This window comes from Cryptotermes secundus, unplaced genomic scaffold (genome assembly GCF_002891405.2).
Source record: "Cryptotermes secundus unplaced genomic scaffold, Csec_1.0 scaffold499, whole genome shotgun sequence".
NCBI classification, from domain to species: domain Eukaryota; kingdom Metazoa; phylum Arthropoda; class Insecta; order Blattodea; family Kalotermitidae; genus Cryptotermes; species Cryptotermes secundus.
This window is the reverse complement of record NW_019738354.1, coordinates 62844-85277: the sequence shown is the minus strand read 5'-3', so window position 1 is coordinate 85277 and position 22434 is coordinate 62844. Positions and strand designations below refer to the sequence as shown.

The following is a 22434-nucleotide window of genomic DNA, read 5'->3' as shown; positions in this document are numbered from 1 at the left end:
CATACTGGCAGGTTCGACAGTCATAAGTCATAACTGACCTAATCAGAACTTTGTGAAGTGTAAATTTCATATTTGCACTTAAACACCCACTTTTGAATAGAGAATGGGTGCTCCTGTATGTGTGCAGGGCCTTTCGATATGGTTTCTCCATGTCATCCTCCTATCAAAGGCGATACCAAGATACATTACATTAGTTTAGTTGTAAGCTGTGGTGTCCATAGGGAATGAAGCAGGGTGGGTACCATTAGTAAATACTGGAAAGGATGTGACAGTGACCTGTTTCATAGCACTGGGTGTCCTGAGGAGGAACAAACAAAACCAGTTCATTTTCAAACGTAAATAAGGCATCAAAAGTTTGATCTTCTTAGTTGTGACAATAGATGAAGTGAGAAGAGTGTATGCTGCTTTTCAAACATAAATAAATTTCTGGGATGTAATGCTGTAGACACAGCATGCAAGTACATGCTGCTCTTGAACCATGTTTTGTCAGTTATGAAGACTGTCTTCTGTGATGTTACACCCTGTGTCTGGCAGATCGTTGTTAACGTTTCGGAGGAAGTTGTTTCTTCATCTTCAGGATGAAAAAGTAATCTTAAGCTTGCAAAAACTGAGTAAGGACATAGGGAGAGAGGGTCCAGGCTGGATACCATGTTCTCCACTCTCCGATTACTCTTCTACCCTGAAGATGGAGGCAACTGATTATTGTGAAGCGTTGGTAAAGACTTACCAGCCGCACGGCGTCATTTCACAGCACAGCAATCTTCGTAGTCACCGGTGTCAGGGCCTCAGATATCAAATGTTTTGTCGTATCTCAATATCAATTTTCATCCTCTAATTAGTTATATTGTTTCATGTCATCTTTCCTTGGAAATAACCGAATAAAACCGGTACCAGAGCTATTATGCTCTTTGTCATCATTCATGTGCGTTCATCTGACGGCCGCAATCCGTGATGGACACCCCGTAAGACTCAAAATTTAAAATGGCGAGGAGTGGTTGAAGTTGAATTTGACATTATGGATTTACTGCTTAAATGTTTAATATTTTGCCATCAGTATGCCCATTTTTGTCATCATGATGTTTGGGTCGCGAAACAGTTAGGATAAGATCACTATAAAAGTTCGTTATGGGGCCGTCTATTGTGACATTATGGAAATATGAGGTATTTTGTACCCGTATGCAAACAGTGTGTGAGTTATAATTAATGATGGTGACTGTCAGAGAAATCATTAGAATGGACTATATTAGCCAGGGACAGTGACTAGAATCAGAGATGGCATGGTGTTTTGTTACAAATAGGTTTTATAGAAGTCATGAAGTTGAAAGTGAGGTTAAGACAGAAACACTTTTGGTGCATACCGTTTCTGTTGCTGCTAACACATACATGGTCTGTGGAGGCACTAGAGGAACAATCTGACGATAAGTGGTTGAAGATTCGGTGCAATGACACAAGCCATGTTCAAATGGTGAAGGTCAAGTTCTCGTCTCAAGTAGTGAGAAATGGTAAGGAGCACCATAAACAATTAACACTTTTCATACCTTCAGCAGTTTTCTGATGGACACGCATATTTTTAAAAACTTTGGGACAGATATTTACGTAGTTTATTTGTCTTAAATATCTGAGTTTTATAGCGAAGTGTTTAGAAAAAATTTGATCTTAATCATCTATATGTAGCAACACATTTCACCTTTCCATTTACATTTACATTTATTTTCACTTCATGGATCCAGCCATCTCCTCGTAAGGCTGGATATAAAACATGTCACACATTACAAATTCGTGATGACTACACATCATATATCATTGGTCCAATAAAATAATCAGGCCTCACGCAGACAGCACAAGTTGTCAAGACTACACACATAGGCCATGGAAAAACCACTGTCAGATTCACACCTTGCCATTCCACACACACTGGCCAGCCATATCATCAATACAGTTTCATTATATATTAAAATTCATAACAAACACGGACGTCATACATACTACCACACTTACAACAAGCAAGTCTCAACAACGTATAATACAAGCACACAGGCCATTTATTAACTCTTGAGCCCATTGCATGCTCAACAAATTTGTCAATGGAGTAAAATGAGTTACTTTGCAAATAATTTTGTAAAACAAACCTTGTGAAGATAATTGTTGATCACAAGGCCAGTAAACGCATTTGCCTTGTATGGAGCCCAAATGTTCATTACTGTGTTCATTAGAGCCCATTACTGTACCTTACCTTTAGCCATTTCAGTCCAACCCACACTCTTGTACCTTGTTTTTAAATATATGTTTTTGAGATTTCATCCCGCCGATACATAGGTCTCCCATGTGATCTCTTCCATACATGAGGTTAGTAAACTAAAATTTTGTATGTATTTATCATTTCAGCCTCATTTGTTTGATCACTGTAGCATGTGTTGAGTATAAATTGTGAAGGTTCTCTTGTAATATTTGCGATCCTCATTATATTATATTTGCTATCCTCTTCCATAATTTGCCAATTTCTGTGTAATTATATATTTTTCAGCACAAAGTCAGAACTTGTTCTACTTTTGCATAAAGTAAATTAAAGCTATCCCTGTAACAGGTAACAGGCCATGAAGGCCCATAGGGTTGCGAGACACTGAGGGTCCCACATTATCTAGACAATTGGCTCAAAGATGGCAGTAAGGTTGTCAACCTTACGCGCCGACTGCGCTTTACTCCCCAGGAAGATTACTTAATTAATTCCTGGTACTCATTTCTGTTAGAGGCTGAGTCAACCCCAGGTGGTTGGAAGAGTTAGGTCAATTGAAAAAAATCCAGTGACCTCATCAGGACTTGAACCCGCGACCTACCGGCTTGTAGCATAGTGCCTCAACCAACTATGCTACCATGTGCCCCTAGGTTCTCAAATAGTTTGGGGTTAATCTGGCGTAATTTGTTTATGTATGTACGCTTTATGTTTTATAATTGTTTGCATGTATGTTTGTTTTGTTTTGTTTTTTGTTTTTGACATGTTTCAAGTAATTATTGTAACTTCAATTTTGATCTTGTGACCCATTCTATATCCTGTGGCTTGTATTAAGCCTGTATCAGGATCAATTAGAAAGTGAAATAAATGGAATGGAATAATGTTGAAGTTATGCATTTCACATTTGGATCCATGATGGCTGCACCACCGCAGTGTACCATTAAATTATATGAGACCTTCCACACTGTGTGGCAGCAGTGGCTAGAATTGCTCAGCCAGTTTTGTTGGTTACAGGCGGTGGTGGCTCACAGGTGGCCAGTACAAAAAAAATGGTGTAACTGTGCAATAAGCCACATAAGGCTGGTTGTAAAGGGTTCTGACAGTGATATATAACACTAGGAATTACTCACTTTTTGGTCTTCATCCTCTGTCTAATGTGCAAAAGCAGCATTTCTGAAGCCGGATCTGTTTCCATCCTCAGTGAAAGGGTGCCACCCACACTTTCACCAGAGGGTGGAAAAAGATCCAGTAATCCTGAGCGTATAGGGTTGCCTAGAGACAAAACAGGAGTGGACATAAATCACTTACTGAATTATGTCCTTCTGTATAGTGTGTCATAGCACCCATCACTGAAAAATGAAGGATGTGGAAAGATGGAAATATTTTATGTTATAGGTATAAAATTTTTGTTTATTAGCCAGACATAGTGTTTTCAGTAAAGTATCTTATATTTCAGAATATATTGTTGCATTTAATGATTATTACAAAACAAATACGAGGGAAAAGTTCATCACTGCTGCTCTCAATGGATCTGGAGTAGAAAATTGGAGGATTCTAACTCGGAATAATCCAGCAAGTGACTATCCTAGTGATTTTGATGTTGTTTTGGTAAGTATAAACATATTTTGTTAATTGGTAACTGACAGAGGTAGCAAGCAGCATGCTTCTTGCTACCTACTTTGTGCTTTGTGACTGTGACAAGGACGATGTCCAAATCCACATGAGAATGTACTCTCAACAGGATTTATGGAAGGTGAATAAATGAAATTAAATGCTGTTTTCTTGCTTCTCTGATTCTTCAGCCTTGAAGATGGAGGTGACACATTTCCCTGAAACGTCAGTTTACTTTCAGCAGACTATATGACATTATATCTCAGGAGATCAGCCAAGACTCAAATCCTGCATCTTTCTCTAAGTAACTTTGACTGGATATTTTTGTCATGCACTTTAAGAATAAACCTTACACATATGGACAACTGTATAGTGTATTCAGGAGAGAATCGTTTAATAATCTGTTATATATTTTTTTTTCCATGATTATAGTAGTTTGTCTAGAATTTAGTTTTAAGTTTGCAGTGGAAAGGTATCTTGAAAAAAAAAATATAAAAATCATGTAAAGTTAAAAAACATTTTGCTGATGACAGACGTGTTAGTCATTTTGTCACAACCCTTTCCTTTTCTAACTTAAATTTGAAAGTTGCCTCAGCATCCTAAAAAACCCAGACTTATTCCTGAAGCTTGTGGCTAGCAGTAAGCATTGACTCTGTGGAATATAGCAAAGAACTGAACAGGAATCTAAAAACTGGGAGATTGATTTTGACTAAAGATGTGAATATAATGAAAGTCTGTGCCAAAATGGCACTGAAAAATCTCAGCAGTTGGCAAACAGGAGAATTTCAGCAATATTATTGGAGGAACCTGACCTCTAGTGGCCTCCGTAGTCTAGGGGTAACGTTCCCGCCTGATGACTCGAGGTACATATGGCGGAGGTCATGGAATTTTTAAGGGCGGAAAAATTCAGGGAACAAGTCCTCCATGAGGGACTTTAAGCCATGGGTCCTGTGTCATAGATTTACAGCACGTAAAAGATCCTCATGTCTCTAGGAGACCTCTGAGCAAAATTAGGCAACACATTTCCCGCCCAAGTAGTTTCCAATGCCTCTGGTAGATGGGGGAAATATCAGGTACCGAGGGCCGACCTCGTTGGCTGAATGGAGCTGATAGCACACACCAGTACCGGTAGGGTATGGAGACAGTAGAAATTAAAGGGGGACGCACAATGGACCAATAACTGGTCTAAGTGCATGGGGAAACCCACCCCCTCTAATAATAATAATAATAATAACCTGACCTTTTGTTAAAAATAATGACATCTTTCAATGCCATGCATAAACTTTCCAAACCTACAGTGCAGAGTTCCCAGGACCAGAAAAGGTGCAACTGTCAAATTCAAAGATTGGAAACATGCTTCTCTGTGTTTTTGATATAAAAGAGATTATCCATTGCAAATTTATTGCTTCAAAACCATCAACCAATTGCTCAAATATGTTAAAATGTTGTATATTTTAGAGCAGCACATTAGTCAAAAAGGGCCTAATCTTTTGTCAGACAAGTGAACTTTGCATTATGACAATATCCTTTTCCACATAATACTCTGAGTGAAATAATTTTGTCAAAGAAGCAAATACCAGTGTTTGAACATCCATCAGACTGGCCTGCTGTGACCTCATATGGCAATTTTTCGTATTGCTAAAACTAAAAATCTTCTTGAAGAGTCATTTTGAATCATTTGAAGACATTCAGAGAAATGTGATGAAAGTAAGAAAGGGATGTTCACAAACAGAAGCATTCAAATATGTGCTTAAAGTCAGAAGGAAAGTAATTTGAAGTTGACCACACTGGCTGAAATTGAGTGATCTTTTTAGAGAATTGCTTCAGTTATTTTAAATTTATCTCATATAGGTTGTAAAATCAACACTGACGAGAGAACCCCATGTGGAGGCAGGGTCAAATACCTCCAACGTGACCCTGCGAGTCGTAGGAAGCGACAGAAGGGGAAGTCTCAAATCTGAGACAGTAAAATATGGTCTTGAGTCCCAAGGGACTCAGACCCTATAAAGACTGCACTGGCAGGGGCCAGGAGCACATACAAAAGGCAGACCCATCCTCTCGTCAGAGAGGGCGCCCCACAGAAACAAGACTGTAACTGTTAAAGGTAATAAATATCTGGTCATGAGCCCGAGATGGGGCTCGACACCGAGACTTACCGACTGATGAGAGAACATATTTTAGCTGTACTTAGAAGAGTGCTGAAATATTGTGCGAAGGGTACAAACTGGAATGAGCATTTGTCATTTCACTAATATAAATTATTTTTGTGTGTGCTATAGTTGGAAGAAACAGAGAAGTTGAGTGGGCTGGCAGCACTTAATAGGCATCCATCAGTGCGGCGTGTGACACCTCAGCGAGTAGTACACAGAACATTAAAATATGTCAACCTCACTGATTCCAAAGCAGACTGTTTGGGACCTGGCTGCACCTATCATACATGGCAATCATCTCGACCATTGCGGAGAGCCAGTTTAGCATTTGTATGTATCATGCTTGAAAATGTGCACTGAAGATACGAATCTTCATTGTTACAGTACTGCTCCTAACTTCTTCCAACCAGTGTATTAGTTTTGATATTTTCTTCTCATAAAAGCTGCATACTATTTAAAGGAATTTATTTCTAGTGCTATGATCCTTATTTCTAGGTCTTTAATGCAAAAATTTGTTATTTTTATTAATACAAGTATAACGCAAGTGTTGTACGTTTAAATAAAGCAACCACCATGTATACGACAGTGATAGCTTTCTTTCATTATGTTACATACTGCAACTGATCACATGTTGCTTGTTCAAAACAAACTGAAAAACAGAACATGTGAATATTACTCTTTAAAACAATAACACAAACTTTATTCCATAAATAACTGTCAGTTCTGTGACATATTTCAATCTGTTTGACTATCACTGTGGAATGTCATGAAACTGATCAAATTTATGGAATAAGGATGAAAATTGATTAGAGTAATGTTCATAATCTCAAATGGACTGAATCAATGTAAGGGAACATGTGAAAATATTTATTATCTTGAAGTGAAATTCTTTATTTGCGCTGCCGATATTTTCATGTAGAAACATCACATTTCCAACAGTACCNTAACACCACATATACACGGTGCCAAATCCCAGAAGACTGCTTTCTTCAGTACCTCTGTTGTTCCACATTGATTCCTCACTATGGGTACTTGTTTACAGAGCCATTGCCTAGAAATGTTTATGATATATTTGCCTATTTCACGGTCATCTCATGATAACAGCTGTAGATGCTACAACGTAATGGGGATATTGTATTTGTCTGTCTGTCTATTCAGATGTTACGTCACTGAAACTGCCTGAAAGATTTTGTTTGTGTTTGGAATTGGTTGACATCATCTGAGTGTAACTCCTGTAAGCAAAGCTCATGTCAGTCTTGACCAGTTTTCTGAAAAATTGTTCATTGTAGAAAGACATGGTTTGTAGCATTAAATGTGGATCTCATGAACATATACAGTGAGGTATGCAAAATTGTAAAAGCACACGTTTGGAAAATGTGTGTATATTTCCACTCCTGCTTTCGTAGAGCAGTAATGGCAGAATAAGAATTGTCAGTGTTAATCTGTATTTTATGCTGCAAACAAATAGTCGTTTAAATGTTTTTCAGTCAGCAGTTTTATAACGTACACATGATTGTAATTTCCTAGAACAATCAGTTTTGGCAGTCTACAGGAAGGCACACTAGCAGGCGGTTGCTGAGAGCTATTCCGAGGCAGATTACTGCAATATTGCAAGCAGATGCACTATGGAGTATGGGAATAACAGGTATCCATTTCATAAATCTTTTACGACTGAAATATGATACAGTGAAATTCCAGTTCAATGTTTCTTTGGGAAACAGTGGACTTAAACGCTGAATTTAGAAAAATCTTAAATGAAGGAAACCTAATACTAATGTTACTGATTTGGGATCATTGAAATTAATCATTAAATGGGGGAAAACTTTGAACTGAAGAAAATGAAATATGTTTCACTGTAACTGTAACTGATAATTATAGTGCCTTTACATGTTTCAGTCAGTTATGACCATCTTCAGAAGGCACTTTATAAATATGTACTGAGTCACACGGGATAGTGTTGTCAAATCATTTTATAATAATTAACTAGTGTGACAGACCAGAATGAATAAAGTTGTAACTGTTGAACTTTCTCCTGACAGAACCTGAAGGTTTAGCACCAGTGATATAAGTTGGCCATTGGACAAGACCCAGAACCAGTTTAATGCAATTTTTCAGTTCACAATCTAAGCTCTATTTTAATATTATCCTCCCATCTCCTTTGTCAAGTAACTGCCCACTCACAAGAATACTACTTACCAGACTGTAAGGTTTATTTTATTGTTTCCTATTTTTACCCCAATTACCCATCAGCCTACCCTAACCGCATTCATTTGGCTAACATAAAAATGTGAAGAGAGCTGTAAAAATTATGAGTTTCCCTCATTATATGATATACTTCTTTCTCCACTTCAGCTCTCTTGGACCAAAGTATTTTCCGAAATGCCCTGCTTTCATGCATTTGCAATTTAGTGGTGAGGTACATATATCACAGTACACAGCTGGAAAGTGATAGAAAAGTCAAATAATGACATTTTATAATTACTCTTGTAATGATATTTATGTACTGGAGAAGTTCAGAAGTTTCTTGTATGGTGTTAGTAGCATGTAATGGTTTGCATGATGAAGTCCTCCTGGGTGTGGCATTAATTATGTAGTAAGTTGGCAGGCTTGTGGTTGTTGAGTACTCAGATGGGGCTAATCTATGGACCAAGAAAGAACCAAGCACATTATATGGGTGCAGATTTGAGGACAGCAGTCAAACTCTGTGTGTTGCTACGAAATGCTGTATGAGTGTCATAACCTGTTAAAGGAAGACTCAGTGATGCCCTGCCATGGTGAATGTAATTAACCCAGTGCAAGAACATGAAGCAGATGGCCTCCATGATGGTTTGCAAACAGTCCCCCTTCCATCCTTATTGAACATATGGCAAAGTATAAGGTGTATTGAGTGGAGTCCACATATGTTGAATGACTAGTATGTCATGTGTGTTGCTGTTTGTCACCCACTTCCAACATTGACAGAGGGAGACAGACAGGTTCCTTGATTACAGTTTGACACCAGTGAGTAATAAATGCATTCATTTGGCCCAGAAATGGCATGACAAAATGCTCATCAAAGAGAAATATTACATTATGCACTTATGGAGCTCCAAAAGTGGCATTTATCATGTCCTTCACACATTACAGGCTCAGATTGTTAACCCTTCGACTACTTTTGAAGAAAAATGTGTCATTCAGCTTTGTGTGTTCACTGCTGTTCACCCATTTATCAGAATTTGCACATAAATGGAACATTTGTCCAGGTGTACCAAATATGTTGTTATTTACCCTTGTAAGATGTCAGTTTCTTTCATTGCTTTCTTTGCTGTGGCATTCACCATGACAAAAAATTGATATTGTACTATTCTGTATATTTGTTGGAACAGTTTGCCCACAATGCATCACATCTGTTTCTGCATAGCAGGGCTGTTTCATCTACTATATACATAATGATAAAGGAAATTAATTATTGTTAACAAAATTCTACCCTGATTTTATTTATACATCGGTAAAATGTATTATAAATTTCTGCTCTTCAGCTACACTGAAACTGAAGACGAGTACTATATTGCAGTCTGTTGCCAAATTTTGGCCCAGCTTCAAAAGCAAGCTTTTCCCATTACCGCACCATGCCAGAAAAGAAATGTCTTTGGATTTCACTTAATATTGTGATATAATTTTGGTTTTTGTTTCTTTTTATAATCTCATTACAATAATTTATCCAGAATTTCATCATCAAGGGGTTTATTGTTCAGAAAAGTGGACTGCATTCTGTTGCATAAACAACTCAGATATATTATAATTTTTGTTGGGTGGTGAGGTTCATTCAAGACTTTAGGTATGAGTAAAGGCCATAAATCTCTTAAATTTATCTCATATTTTGTCAGTCATTTTATGTACTGAATGTTGTTACAGGAACTGGTGTGAAAGTTGCAGTGTTTGACACAGGCTTAGCAAAGACACATCCACATTTCAAAAAGATAAAGGAGAGAACAAACTGGACAACTGAAAAGACTTTAGATGATGGTCTTGGTCATGGAACATTTGTAGCTGGAGTAATTGCATCAAGTCAGGAGTGTCTCGGGTTTGCGCCAGATGCCGAGCTGCATATCTTCAGGGTCTTCACGAATAATCAGGTAACTGAAAAGTCTGCCTCCTTATCAAGAACAAGCTCAACAGGTTGATCCATGTACTTTTGGAATGAACTTGAATCTATTGCCTATATTTCTTCCTTCTCTCTCCAAGGTCAAACTTGATGTAAATTATCATGTGTCACTACATAATTAAAATCTGTGACTGATGCAGTAAGTTGTGACTGATTTCTTGCTTAACCATTGCTATAAGGTTTGTAAACCGTTTGGAGCCTCTTTGACAAAGTAACATGAACTGTTAAAAGATTTTCTTGTTTACTGATCTTATGCTTTCACAGAGGTTATCTGCTGATGTTAATTCAGCTCTTGAGCGTTTATATCATGTGGATGTAGGTACATTCATATCCACATGGTGTAAGTATCCGATATGAATTAACATTTTCTTTATTGTCAAGTAAGTGTGTGTGAGGACAGAAGAAATGCCTACAGACTGACATTTCTTTATTGCATATTATTGCTATACAAGGTAGAATTATATTACCTGATGAGATGTAGGTATCCTCTGTGTAAGCATCATACCATGAAATGTACAGGATGCATGGAGATGAAACTCTTCCTGATGTAGACCTGAACAGGGGAGGGAAATGAATTGTTAGTTTCATGTCCCAGCCTCTTTACTCCTAGGGAAAAGTGTCCCCAGTACTCGCTGGATGTGAGGCTGAATGAATCCAAGAACCACCCTGTGCATTGTGGTGGAGGTCCCAACCCTTGCTGGGAGCCATATCCCAGTTGTGCACTGCATAACCAGTCACTTTGCTGGCCACACTGTCCCAGCTCCCGAACTATACCATGGAAGGCAGATTATGTTTTCCTTTTGAATTTCCTTCCCAGTGTTGTGGTAACAGTTTTAATTGATTGACTGTAAGTTGTGACTTTTAAAACAGCAATTAATAAGAATAATAAACTAAATCTTAAAAGAAACAATGTGTAGGTTTAAATATTTTTTGTGGTTTTAAATGTATAATTTTTAGCTCATGTAATAATATTGTAGTTAGTTTGTATGTAATATGTGAGAGTGAATGGACAAATTGAGGCTTATGAAGGATCATGTCTTGTTTGATGGGCATTATTGATGGTGTACAGAGATGAAACACGTCTGTAGAACTAGCAGTAAATACAGTAAAATCCTTGTTACTTATGGGGAATGAAGTGTGCCAGGTATATGAGTCTGCCGGGTGCATGAGACAGATTACAGAAACCCAGTACAAAGTCAGAACAACATGTATTTGGTTCAGTTCTTGCATGGGAGCTTCGTAAGTGACAGCAGATTGATGGGTGAACAGTTTGAGATGCTGTAACATGCAAATTTAACTTGCTTGTACTGTAAGGACACCAACATGAGGTAGGATTATGAGTAATGCTGCTATTGTTGGCTGGGAGAAGTGCATGGTAGGTGAACATTTGCACAACACAAATTTCCTTTTTTTATTGCTTTACAAAAATTATAAGTTTTCTTTGAAATTTTTGCCAGTTGGACGAAAAGTTATGGTGCTTTGATGCTGAATAACAAGAATAATNCTTCATAGTCACCGCCGTGAAAGCCTCAAATCTTACAAGAATAATTTTAATAACATTTTTTACATTTAACGATCATTGTATGAATTAATTGTGAATTAATATTATTAATTTGTTGCATTATAGATGGAAGAAGAAAAAGACTATAAAAAGAACAAGAAGTTTATTGTACTGTGACAAGTGTAGATGATTATTATTGTGCTAACATAAGGTATGACAAATGTTGCAGGTGTCTTATACGTCCTGGTTTCTTGATGCATTTAACTATGCTATCTTGAAAAAGATTGGAGTTCTCAATCTGAGTATTGGTGGGCCTGACTTCATGGATCATCCATTTGTTGACAAAGTGTGGGAACTGACTGCAAACAAAGTGATCATGGTGTCGGCTATTGGTAATGATGGACCCCTCTATGGGTGAGTAACACCTCTCAGTCAAGAATACTATGTATCTATAAAATGTAAGTACCTTCTTGGTAGAAAAATTATTGTTGTAACTTTTAAATGTCCCACTTACCCACATGCTAAACAGTTTGGGGGAATTCTTAACGCTGTAAATGCTAAAAGTCAATTTCTTCATTTTGTGCATTATTGTAATCCAATGACTTTTATGTCATGTCAGGTCGTATTAATACAAACCCACCTTTATTCTTCTTATACACCCTGTAAGAACTGTTGTGTTTGTATCAACCCTTTTCCATGCTATATTTTGTTTATCTTAGTTCACTAGGTTCCTCCACCTAGTCTTTGGTCTTTCCAGTGATTATTTATACACTGTCTTCATTCTGTGTGCTGACTGCTGTATATAATCTGATTACTTTTCTCTTAGTCCATGTCCATATTTCTGTGCCACAAATCAGAATAGGCAAATAATATGTTCCACTTAACGTTATCCTTTTCTCTCATTTTCCACATACAAATGGTATTTTGTAGATTTCCTGGCTCTGGTGCTTATTGTATTTTATGTACATAATTTAGAATACATCTGTGTGGTAATATTATGGACTAGATGAAATTTGGCAGCATAAATTGAGAATTACCAGCCTATGTGACACTGAAACTAAAATAGTTATATAAGAAGAGAAAATACAGTAAGTAATTTTTCCTTCCAATCAGAATTTACACTCAATTTTTTTTTGAGCCTGAGTAATTAAGCACTGCTCTGTGCTTGTGTAAATATTTAATGTATAATTATATTAGAAGATATAATACTCAACTTACTTCCTTTTCAGAACTCTCAACAATCCAGCTGACCAGATGGATGTTATTGGTGTGGGAGGCATAAATTTTGAAGATCAAATAGCTAAATTCTCGTCTAGAGGAATGACTACATGGGAGCTTCCACAAGGGTATGTTCTAATGAATTAACACTGTAGCACATTTTTGTCATTTGGAGCATTTTTCTCCATAAATATAGGCTGTATTCACTTTAATTGGTTGAATAATAAATAAAATAAACCAAGGTCAGATGCTCACATGAATTCTTTGGAGGGTCCAGAGGTAGAATTAAATATGCCTCTTACTTATTCTTGTTCTAAACATATGTGTTTTTTGTATTATTATTTGTGACATTTGACAGTTTAAATGGCGTATATTCCAATCCCCAAGTTCTTATTGCTGATTGTAGGAAATTATGAAGTATGCAGTTGGAATGGCCTCACTGGCATAACACTCATTCACGAAAAGTGGCCATCTGGTTCAAATATTGAGGTGGAGGGCAGAAAAATACACACTCATCATGGTGATCTCTTGACCCCACTACTCATATTTTCTCACGGAAGGAAAGCAGGCTAAAAATAATGTTAACCAGAATAAGAGTTGTATGATGACTCCCTTTTACATACATAATTAAGTTGGTCCTTATTGGCTGTTTGTAACATGGATACACTTACTATGCAAAATCCTCTCTCTGTCTTGAGCCAGCTACATCATCAGAAGCAATTTACCTTAGAACCACTGTATTAATCTCCTCTCACCTCTGATCTTTCAAGTGGTCTTTGCTGAAGATTCCCTCACAGAAGTTTTAATTGCTCTTGTTTTATTTGTGTGTTCTGTGCATTCAACCCATAAAAATTTTTACTTTATTACTCTAACATTACTGTATACAGAGTCTAAATCACATATAGACTTTTTTTTTATTGCTAGTGGGGTAGGACCAAGTCCCTTGCACTGCAGCCACGTCTGGCCTATTGTACCAGCCCCAGATGACAGGTGAGGGTGATTGTGGAGCAATTGGTGGAATGAAGATTGGCAAGGGAAACCAAAGTACTCAGAGAAAACCTGCCCCACCACCACTTTGTCCACCACATATCCCACTTGACCAGACCCGGGATCAAACCCGGGCCACCTCGATGGGAAGCCAGCGACTAACCGCTTGAGCTATGGCGCGGCCACATATAGACATTAGAAATGCAAAATTATATACATTTTGATGGCTGAATTGATGTATAGCATGAGTGATTATTGGATGGTGTTCAGACTGTTTGGCAGTGTTGCATCAAGTAGTGGCATTATGTATCCCTGTTGTAAACTATGATAAGTAGTAACTTTTGTTAAGTTTGTAGTAACTTTTAACAAAACTTGAAATTCTATAACTTCAGATATGGGCGAGTGAAGCCAGACATTGTTACCTATGGTTCTGCTGTAAGAGGATCAAGCATTAAAGGCAGTTGTAGAACGCTCTCTGGCACAAGTGTTGCATCACCTGTTGTAGCTGGAGCAGTGACTCTGCTAGCTAGGTAATTCTTCTTGAAATTGATTTACAATTGATATTAATTTGATCTGTATATATAATCTTCAAGTTATTTACTTTGTTTTAATGCAGTTATTGTTCCCTAAAAACATATAATCATTTATAATTGTTATGACTGTGTCATCAGGTGGCAGTGCAAGAGGTACCTATGCTCTCAAGTTGGTACTGCATCCTTGATCCTTGGTGCAAACAAATTTCCGTTGTTGGTTACTGATAACACATACAAGTATATTAAGTGAAGTCATTGTTTGAAGTATGTAAGAGTGGAACAGTGGAAGGGCTATCTGTGGAAACTGTAGCTAGTGGTTAGAATTATTTATTTTGAAGATTCTGTCCATTTGTTACATTTGAGATCATTCAGAATAATGTGCCGCTGCATATTAATATAAAATAAGATTGCAAAATGTACATGGGAATAAAATTTAGAGTATGGTGGTAATGTCAATTAAAATGTGTCTGTTAGTGTTTGTTTTGTACATGAAGACCACATCACTTCTCATGTTCTTCAGTTAGGAATTTTAGATGAAGTTTGTTTTAATATTTCTCTGTTGAAATTATAGTAAGCTTTATGAATGTACTAGTAAATCATATTTACCTCACTCCCAAGGATCCTGGCCCTAAGATGACCTTAGGTTTTCAGTAATTTTTGTAGGATATTTTTAAGCTATGACTTACACGTGGTAATACAAATAATTGGCAATAGCTAATGAGTACAGAAATATAGTCTCAGGTGTCATTAGTATCTGCTGATTTTGGTGTCTATTGGAACATAGTGGTGTGTTGCATCGTGGTAATGCTATCAATCCAGCCAGTATGAAGCAGGCTCTCATGGCTTCTGCTCGGAGACTGCCAGGTGTCAACATGTTTGAGCAGGGCCATGGCAAGCTTGATCTGCTCAAAGCATATCAGATTCTGAACAGCTACAAACCTCAAGCCAGCCTGAGTCCAAGGTAAGGACACCTTGACTTTTGGATGAATGACAGAGCCAAGAGTGGTTAACAATAGTTCACTGTCTCCCAACTGAAGTAGTAAAATATTTGTGAGAGTATCAGGAATGTGCAGTGTTGTAATGACAGTTCATTAACTCTTTAAAGCTCTTTAAACTCTCTGTATGTATCACCTGTCTTAACACCCCGAAATTTTGCATTCTGCTTACGGAATATATTTGTGGTTTTGTTTGGTTCTAACTTCTTTCCCTAAACAGCATTAACCAGTTGATAATATTATATTTAAGCATCCTGTTACACTTTACACAATGTATGACACAAACTCCGTCCTAAATGTAATAATNTCCTAAGTGCAACAATTTATTGTAGTTCTTTTGTCTTCTTTTCTTCTACACTACATGTTTCGGCCGTAAATGGCCATCATCAGGTGTACACTCTCACGTAGCTGTTACACTGCATGTAGTTTAAAATTTAAAAACACCAGCTTTCTTAATTGTTCATTTCTCCGTTGTTAATAGGTCCCGATATATCAGAATCCCCTTGCTGATATTTGTCAGATATGTATAGAATCTTTGTTAATTTACATACGTCAATTTGATTTTTGAATTTTGGTATTTTTAAAATCTTCAATTTAAATATAAAATTTTTAATTTTTTTTCTTTTTTAATTTAAAATTCATAGGGATACCTGCTCTAGGTCTACAGTGCTGCAGTGGCTACTTCTTGCTTTCAGCACCATTCAGGTATTATTCTGTGCAAGCTCCCTGTGTGCGTGCCGCCGCTTATCTTTAATACGTATTAATCCCTGATGATGGTCATTTATGGCCGAAACATGTAGTGTAGAAGAAAAGAAGACAAAAGAACTACAATAAATTGTTGAACTTAGGACGGAGTTTGTGTCATACATTAACCAGTTGATCTTTGTAGCAGAAGCGTATTATGTTCAGTGTGAGTTACAAACTGAATGTTTGTAATATTTGGAAGAAATTCCATCTTTAAAGGGATAAACTAGCATTTTATCTCAATAAATGTTATCATCTTTTAAACTAAACTGTTTGCAAATTAAATATTTACATTTCTTACCAATACTGTACACAGTTCTTCACCTTTATGACTAGGAAGCTTGTGGTTAACAGTCCAGAATGGCAGGTATGTGGAATGTGAGGATTGATGGTGGTACACTGTGTGATTTGAGTGCTGGAATAGCATTACCAGTGTTGTGACTAAGCTGTGGGATGAACTACTGGAGAATCAGGGTTCAATTCCAGGCAAGGGGAAGAGAATCTTCTCTTCACCACTGCATCCAGACCAGCTGTGAGGTCCATCTGGCTTCCTGTCCAATGGGTACTGGATACCTGAAGCTAACCACTATCCTTGATCTGGTACCAGAGTTCAAGAAAGACTGTAGTTATATGGAAAGTTGTTTACATTGTCTGTGCAATTACCTGCAGAGCAAATAATTAGGGATATGATTGAATGATTGTGACTGAGGAGGAGTAGTGTGGAACTCATGAAAACGATGTACTTGTTGCGAAGTTCTTGACTGAAGTAAGGAAAAGAGAGTTTTAGTAGCAACAAGTACAAAAAGATTGTTTTAAACCATAGATTGAGATTTTTAATTGATATATTGTTTTATTATATAATTATGTATTTGGTTTTATGTTCTTGTAGTTTTATTTTAATTACTGATATTGTATACATAACTGACAACATTTAATTTATGATGGCTTGTTGCATCTATGTATATGTATATTATGAAATGTATGTTGTTTTGCTATTGCTTATGATACACATAGTATATTCTGTGACAAGTTCTATATCTTGTGGTCTTGTACCAATGATCGATATTTAAATGCAATAAAGAAATGAAATGAAATGTCTGATACCCCATTCATCTTTATGACATGGTGCTTAATTACATAAGGGCAGGGTAACTTTACCTTTATATAATGAAATTCAGCGCCATTTATGTAATTGGTCTTACACTATAAAAGTTAAATATATGCATTAGATGACAACCCAAACAGAAATATACATTGAGTTTTATTCTTTGTTGCAGTTATGTGGATCTTACTGAATGTCAGTACATGTGGCCATACTGCACTCAGTCACTATACTATGGTGCAGTGCCCACCATTGTAAATGTAACCATTTTGAATGGTCAGGGAGTGTCAGGTCGTGTTATAGGCAAGCCACAGTGGCACCCCTACACTCCGCAGTTTGGGCAATACTTGGATATTGCATTAACTTTCTCTGAACTGCTGTGGCCCTGGTCAGGATGGATGGCAGTAAGCATAGCTGCTGCTCAAACTGCCTCCAACTGGGAAGGCATTGCACAGGGACATATTGCACTTACCATAGAATCTCCACCAGAAGATGGCGAAACAGAGCCACGACAGTCGTCCGTGAAACTTGCAATCAAGGCCAAGATCATCCCTACACCTCCTAGGCAGTATGTACACATAATGTATTCAGTTTGTTGTTCTCTTTGGGAGTGAAGTGTATATGGAGCCTCAAAAACTTCATAAATTCTTCACTATCTGCAATTATTGTTAGTTGTCATAACATATAATTATTTCAAAGACAATAATATTAATTATTATATCAGCACATTTAAAATCAACATAATTCAATAGGTTAAAATGGTTATTTCAGGCTGAAGTTTCTGCAGCCTGAAAATTCTGAAATTCAAGTTTCATGGTTAATTCAATCTTTGTTCATTGGACATGCATTTGCAAGGAAACTGTGAAGACTGTGAAAGCTTTAACTTGTTTGATATAATTAAATATTTAACATTGCCTTAACAGCAAACGCATTTTGTGGGATCAGTATCACAATCTCCGGTATCCACCAGGCTACTTTCCTCGGGACAATCTACGTATGAAGAATGATCCTTTGGATTGGAATGGAGATCATATTCATACAAATTTCAAGGTAAAATTAAAGAAATCTCTAATTATAACATCATATACTTGAACTCAACAGAAAATAACATGACCCAAATGAAAACCACATATGTTAAATGAAAACAGTGTTAATCACAAAGGATGCAAAACATGTACTTGAATATTCAATGCAATCCACAGTATGAAGGGTATTATCCTCTGGGATGTGATGCCATGCAGCGGGGTAGAAGTTTAAGGATGTTTCACAGGAACATACTGCCTCCATTATTGGGCAAAGAGTAAGCTAAGTGGGCATAAAAATAATCATTCTAGTTTTTCGTTTAATTTGTATTTCATAATAGAAGGCAACTTTCTTATGAATATGTTTTTGCAGTACTCTGTAGGTGATGTTGCAGGTAAACAGAACTCCACATTTTTGTCTCTGTTCTGCGCTGCTCTATAGTTTAAAAGCAAAGTTCATACAATACATATTTCTAAGTACTGTCTATCTAATTCAACAATTTAACCCCACACACACACAAATAAAACTTCTGAAAAGAAAAATTATTCTTTTCTGTTTTGTGCCATTTACAAGATGTGAAGTTTTGAACAGTGTCCAGAAGACTTCTGGAATTCAGAACCATGCCACCTTTCCAGGATTTTTCATTTTTCTGGGCATAAACATACATCTCACTTCCATCTGAAGTACTTTAAGAATGTGTGATATGTACATAAGTAACTAACTTCATGGAGCTGAGCCCTTTTTGAGGAGCCGCTAGTTGTGCAGCTGCTCAGGAATTTCCCAACATTTTATGGAACCTGAAGGTTCATTCCCATGTTCACAAGAGTCCTCCAGTGGTTTCTATCTTAAGCCACATCAATCCAATCCATACCACCCTTTCCTGTTTCTGTAAGATCCATTTTAATATAGGGTGGGGCGCAGAAACTTCCGTTTTGTGAAGGGAAGGGAGGTCACAGAAAAGTGGGGATAGGCTTGGTGAACGCAGCAGTCGCGGAGGTTTCTGTCTAATACCCCTCAGTAAGAAACGTGAGGTGAACGAATGAGCAGCGTGCGTTTGCTGTCAAAGCATATTTTTTGAACAACCATTCCTGTGTGGCGGTGCAGCATGTGTTCCGTACTCACTTCGGAATTAAGCCCAGAGGTCCAGTTCCCGACCAGAAATCAATTGTTATGTGGGTAGAGAACTTTAGGACAACCGGGAGTGTGGTGAAAAAATCATCAGGACGACAACGGACCGTTACAACACCAGAAAATGAAGAGGCAGTTCGACAGTCGATTTTGAGATATTTTTTGAACCAGCTCTTGAAGAAATGCATCTAGGAAATGTCTGGTTCTAACAGGATGGGGCCACGGCCCACACAGCCCAAGCTTCGATGATAGTTTTGAGGGCAACGTTCCCCGGACGGCTCATCTCGCTTCGAGGTGACATCCCATGGGCAGCGCACAATGCCCTGTGATTTTTTATTATGGGGATACCTCAAGGCAGAGGTTTTTAAACATCACCCCACAAACCTGCTTCACCTGAAGAATATTATTCGGCAGGAAGTAGCCCAGTTTCCGGTGCACATGTTGGAACGTGCAGAGGGGAACTTCAGAAAACGGTTGCATCAGTGCATAGAGAACGGTGGCCACCACCTTCAAGATATTTTGTTTAAAACTACATGATTTAAAACTTTAAAGTATATTCTTTCATTAGCTAAACATAAATTTTGTCTATCAGCAATAATTTTTTTTCAAATAAAGGAAGTTTCTGTGCCCCATCCTGTATTTTCCACCCACCTACTTCTTGGTCTTCCTAACAACAACATATATTCAGTTTTGTCTGCGTTTACTTCGGGACCAACCTCTTTACTAGCATCAGTTAAAGTTTCTGCATTTTTCATTATGATATCTATGTTATCTCACAATAAATTCATATCATCACTATAGACCAGCAGCTGATGTGGTCCATTAATTTCAGCCCCAACTGGTTTTTCATGACCTCCCTAATGGCATATTCTAAAGCAAAATCGGAAAGCGGTGGCAATAAAGCATTTTCTTGTTTTAGACAATTTTGGATAGGTATATACATACACAAACAAATAAATGAAGTGTACAGCCAGATTTGCACATTATCCTTTGATATGAATATGAATGTTAGTGATGTATTGCAGGACATGTACCAGCATCTGCGTAACAGTGGCTACTATCTTGAAGTGCTGGGATCTCCATTCACCTGTTTTGATGCATCTCAGTATGGAACAGTACTGTTGGTTGATGCTGAGGAAGAGTACTTCCCTGAGGAAGTGGCCAAACTGAAGAGAGATGTTGACAATGGGCTCTCACTTCTTGTGTTTGCTGATTGGTACAATGTTACAGTCATGAAAAAAGTCAAGTTTTATGATGAGAACACAAGGTATATCAGCCTAGTTGACATTTACATGTGAAGATAATTCGGGTGTTTTACAAGTTCAAGTTAAGGTCACCTGGATGTGGCCTGAGTATGAAGCTTATCACTTCCCTGTGTTCAGTGCCTAGGTTGAGATTGTCTAGAGCTTTACCTCTGTTCCTGCACATGTTTTCATAGCATTGTGTTTAGGCACGGGACTGTTACAGTAGTAGACTAACATGTTATTCCACAGAAGATGCTAGAATAAGAATTAGAATACTAGAAAATCATAGTGCTATAAACAGAGGCCTATTATATTTATTGAAATCAGTGTATCAGGCTTAAATTAAATTAGCAGCAGTTAACGGGGTGAAATTCACGGAATATTTAGAGACTTGAAACTACGTAGTTACAGTGACAGTAAATTAAATATAGAGAGAAAGTGTTTAAACTTGCATTAACAGCATTTCTTTTATTATTCCTCAGACAGTGGTGGATGCCAGATACTGGTGGTGCAAACGTTCCAGCTTTAAATGACTTGCTTTCATCTTGGGGCATTGCCCTTGGAGACAGGGTATTTGAAGGTGACTTTACATTAGGCGACCATGATATGTATTATGGCTCAGGTACCGCAATAGCTCGTTTTCCAGAGAATGGCATTATTATTTCTCAAAAGCTTAAAGATCAAGGTGAGATTCTTTTAGTTTTAATTATTTTCAACCACAAATATGTCAGCATGTTAGTGCACTTAATACGAAAACCCCATTTATTGTCTGCAGGATAATTCAGATCACCATTTAATTTGTGTCTGCAACCATTTGAGAACATAGTTTTGTTTCTTAATGTGGAAAATTTGAAATATGGTTAATTTTTAATTCAAAATGACAATTAGGCTGAATACTAAAATATGAATAATTCTAAATTATTATTGCAAAAAAAGTATTTCACTTTATTTTTTAATACTTTATGCACCCTACAACTTCATGAAATAGTGAAATCTTGGTACTGGAGCCTTTTATTCTTAACACACTGAAATTATACATATTATTCAAGGTGAGTTGGATAGTGTCCCATAAGTAGTGAACATATTTCAAACTGATGTAATACATACCTCCGACCTCTTCCTTGTGCAATATTTGCTTAAATTCTGTCCTGAAGGCCACGAGGTGTAGCCACAGAAAGAATTCAGTTGAATCTGATTAAGATAGTATTGCTGGGGAAAATTGCTGCTGACCTTGAGCAGTAACTAGATCTGAGGGATCTTGGAGGTATGCATGGAAAGTGAGAACAGGCCAGGGTGTTGCCTTTGGGCAACTGTGAGTGGTTCTAGTAACAAAAAAGAATATGTATATAATAGCAAAATAGTTGCAGAAAAATGTGGAATGTCAATTGTACCCAGTGCTTGTTAATGTCTTTTGTGATTTTAATTATGTGTACTTCAGTCTGTCGATTTTACTCATAGAATCATTGTTTATTACTAGCCGATTCCCATGTTAATGCTATTACAATAATTCAGCTAATTTCCATGATACAAACAGACAATTCAGAACAATTCAGTTTGATTTTTTTTTTTACACAAGCACTTAAAATTAACCTTTAAGAGCCGAACGACACCATATGGCGTCATGAAAATAAAGTCAAGGGGACGAATGACGCCATATGTCGTCGCGCAGTCCACACGTGCGGCTGGCTTTTTAAAATCTAATTTTAAGTTATAAATTCTTTTTCTACTTACATGATTTTTGGTCACCAGCTTTATAAGTTGTCTCTCTTCCCACCTGCGTCGTCTGACGGAAGTTGGCTTCGTGTGGAAATCTTGGAAACATCC

The 22434-nt window shown here is 37.3% G+C and overlaps 1 protein-coding gene across 2 annotated transcripts in view; it reads left to right on the top strand.

Moving 5' to 3' along the window:
• The first annotated feature begins 972 nt into the window (after positions 1-972).
• LOC111870796 (membrane-bound transcription factor site-1 protease) overlaps positions 973-22434 on the top strand; it is a 25765-nt gene continuing 4303 nt past the window's right edge. The window contains exons 1-13 of one of the 2 annotated variants that reach the window (XM_023863341.2): positions 973-1502; positions 3687-3838; positions 6121-6321; positions 7519-7636; positions 9886-10106; positions 11866-12050; positions 12866-12982; positions 14234-14371; positions 15159-15335; positions 17391-17783; positions 18139-18265; positions 20392-20633; positions 21093-21295. In XM_023863341.2, the coding sequence (XP_023719109.1) occupies positions 1313-1502; positions 3687-3838; positions 6121-6321; positions 7519-7636; positions 9886-10106; positions 11866-12050; positions 12866-12982; positions 14234-14371; positions 15159-15335; positions 17391-17783; positions 18139-18265; positions 20392-20633; positions 21093-21295 (2464 nt within the window). In that variant the 5' untranslated portion in view covers positions 973-1312. The remainder of the gene's footprint in view (positions 1503-3686; positions 3839-6120; positions 6322-7518; positions 7637-9885; positions 10107-11865; positions 12051-12865; positions 12983-14233; positions 14372-15158; positions 15336-17390; positions 17784-18138; positions 18266-20391; positions 20634-21092; positions 21296-22434) is intronic. The other variant, XM_023863340.1, reaches the window with a different exon arrangement.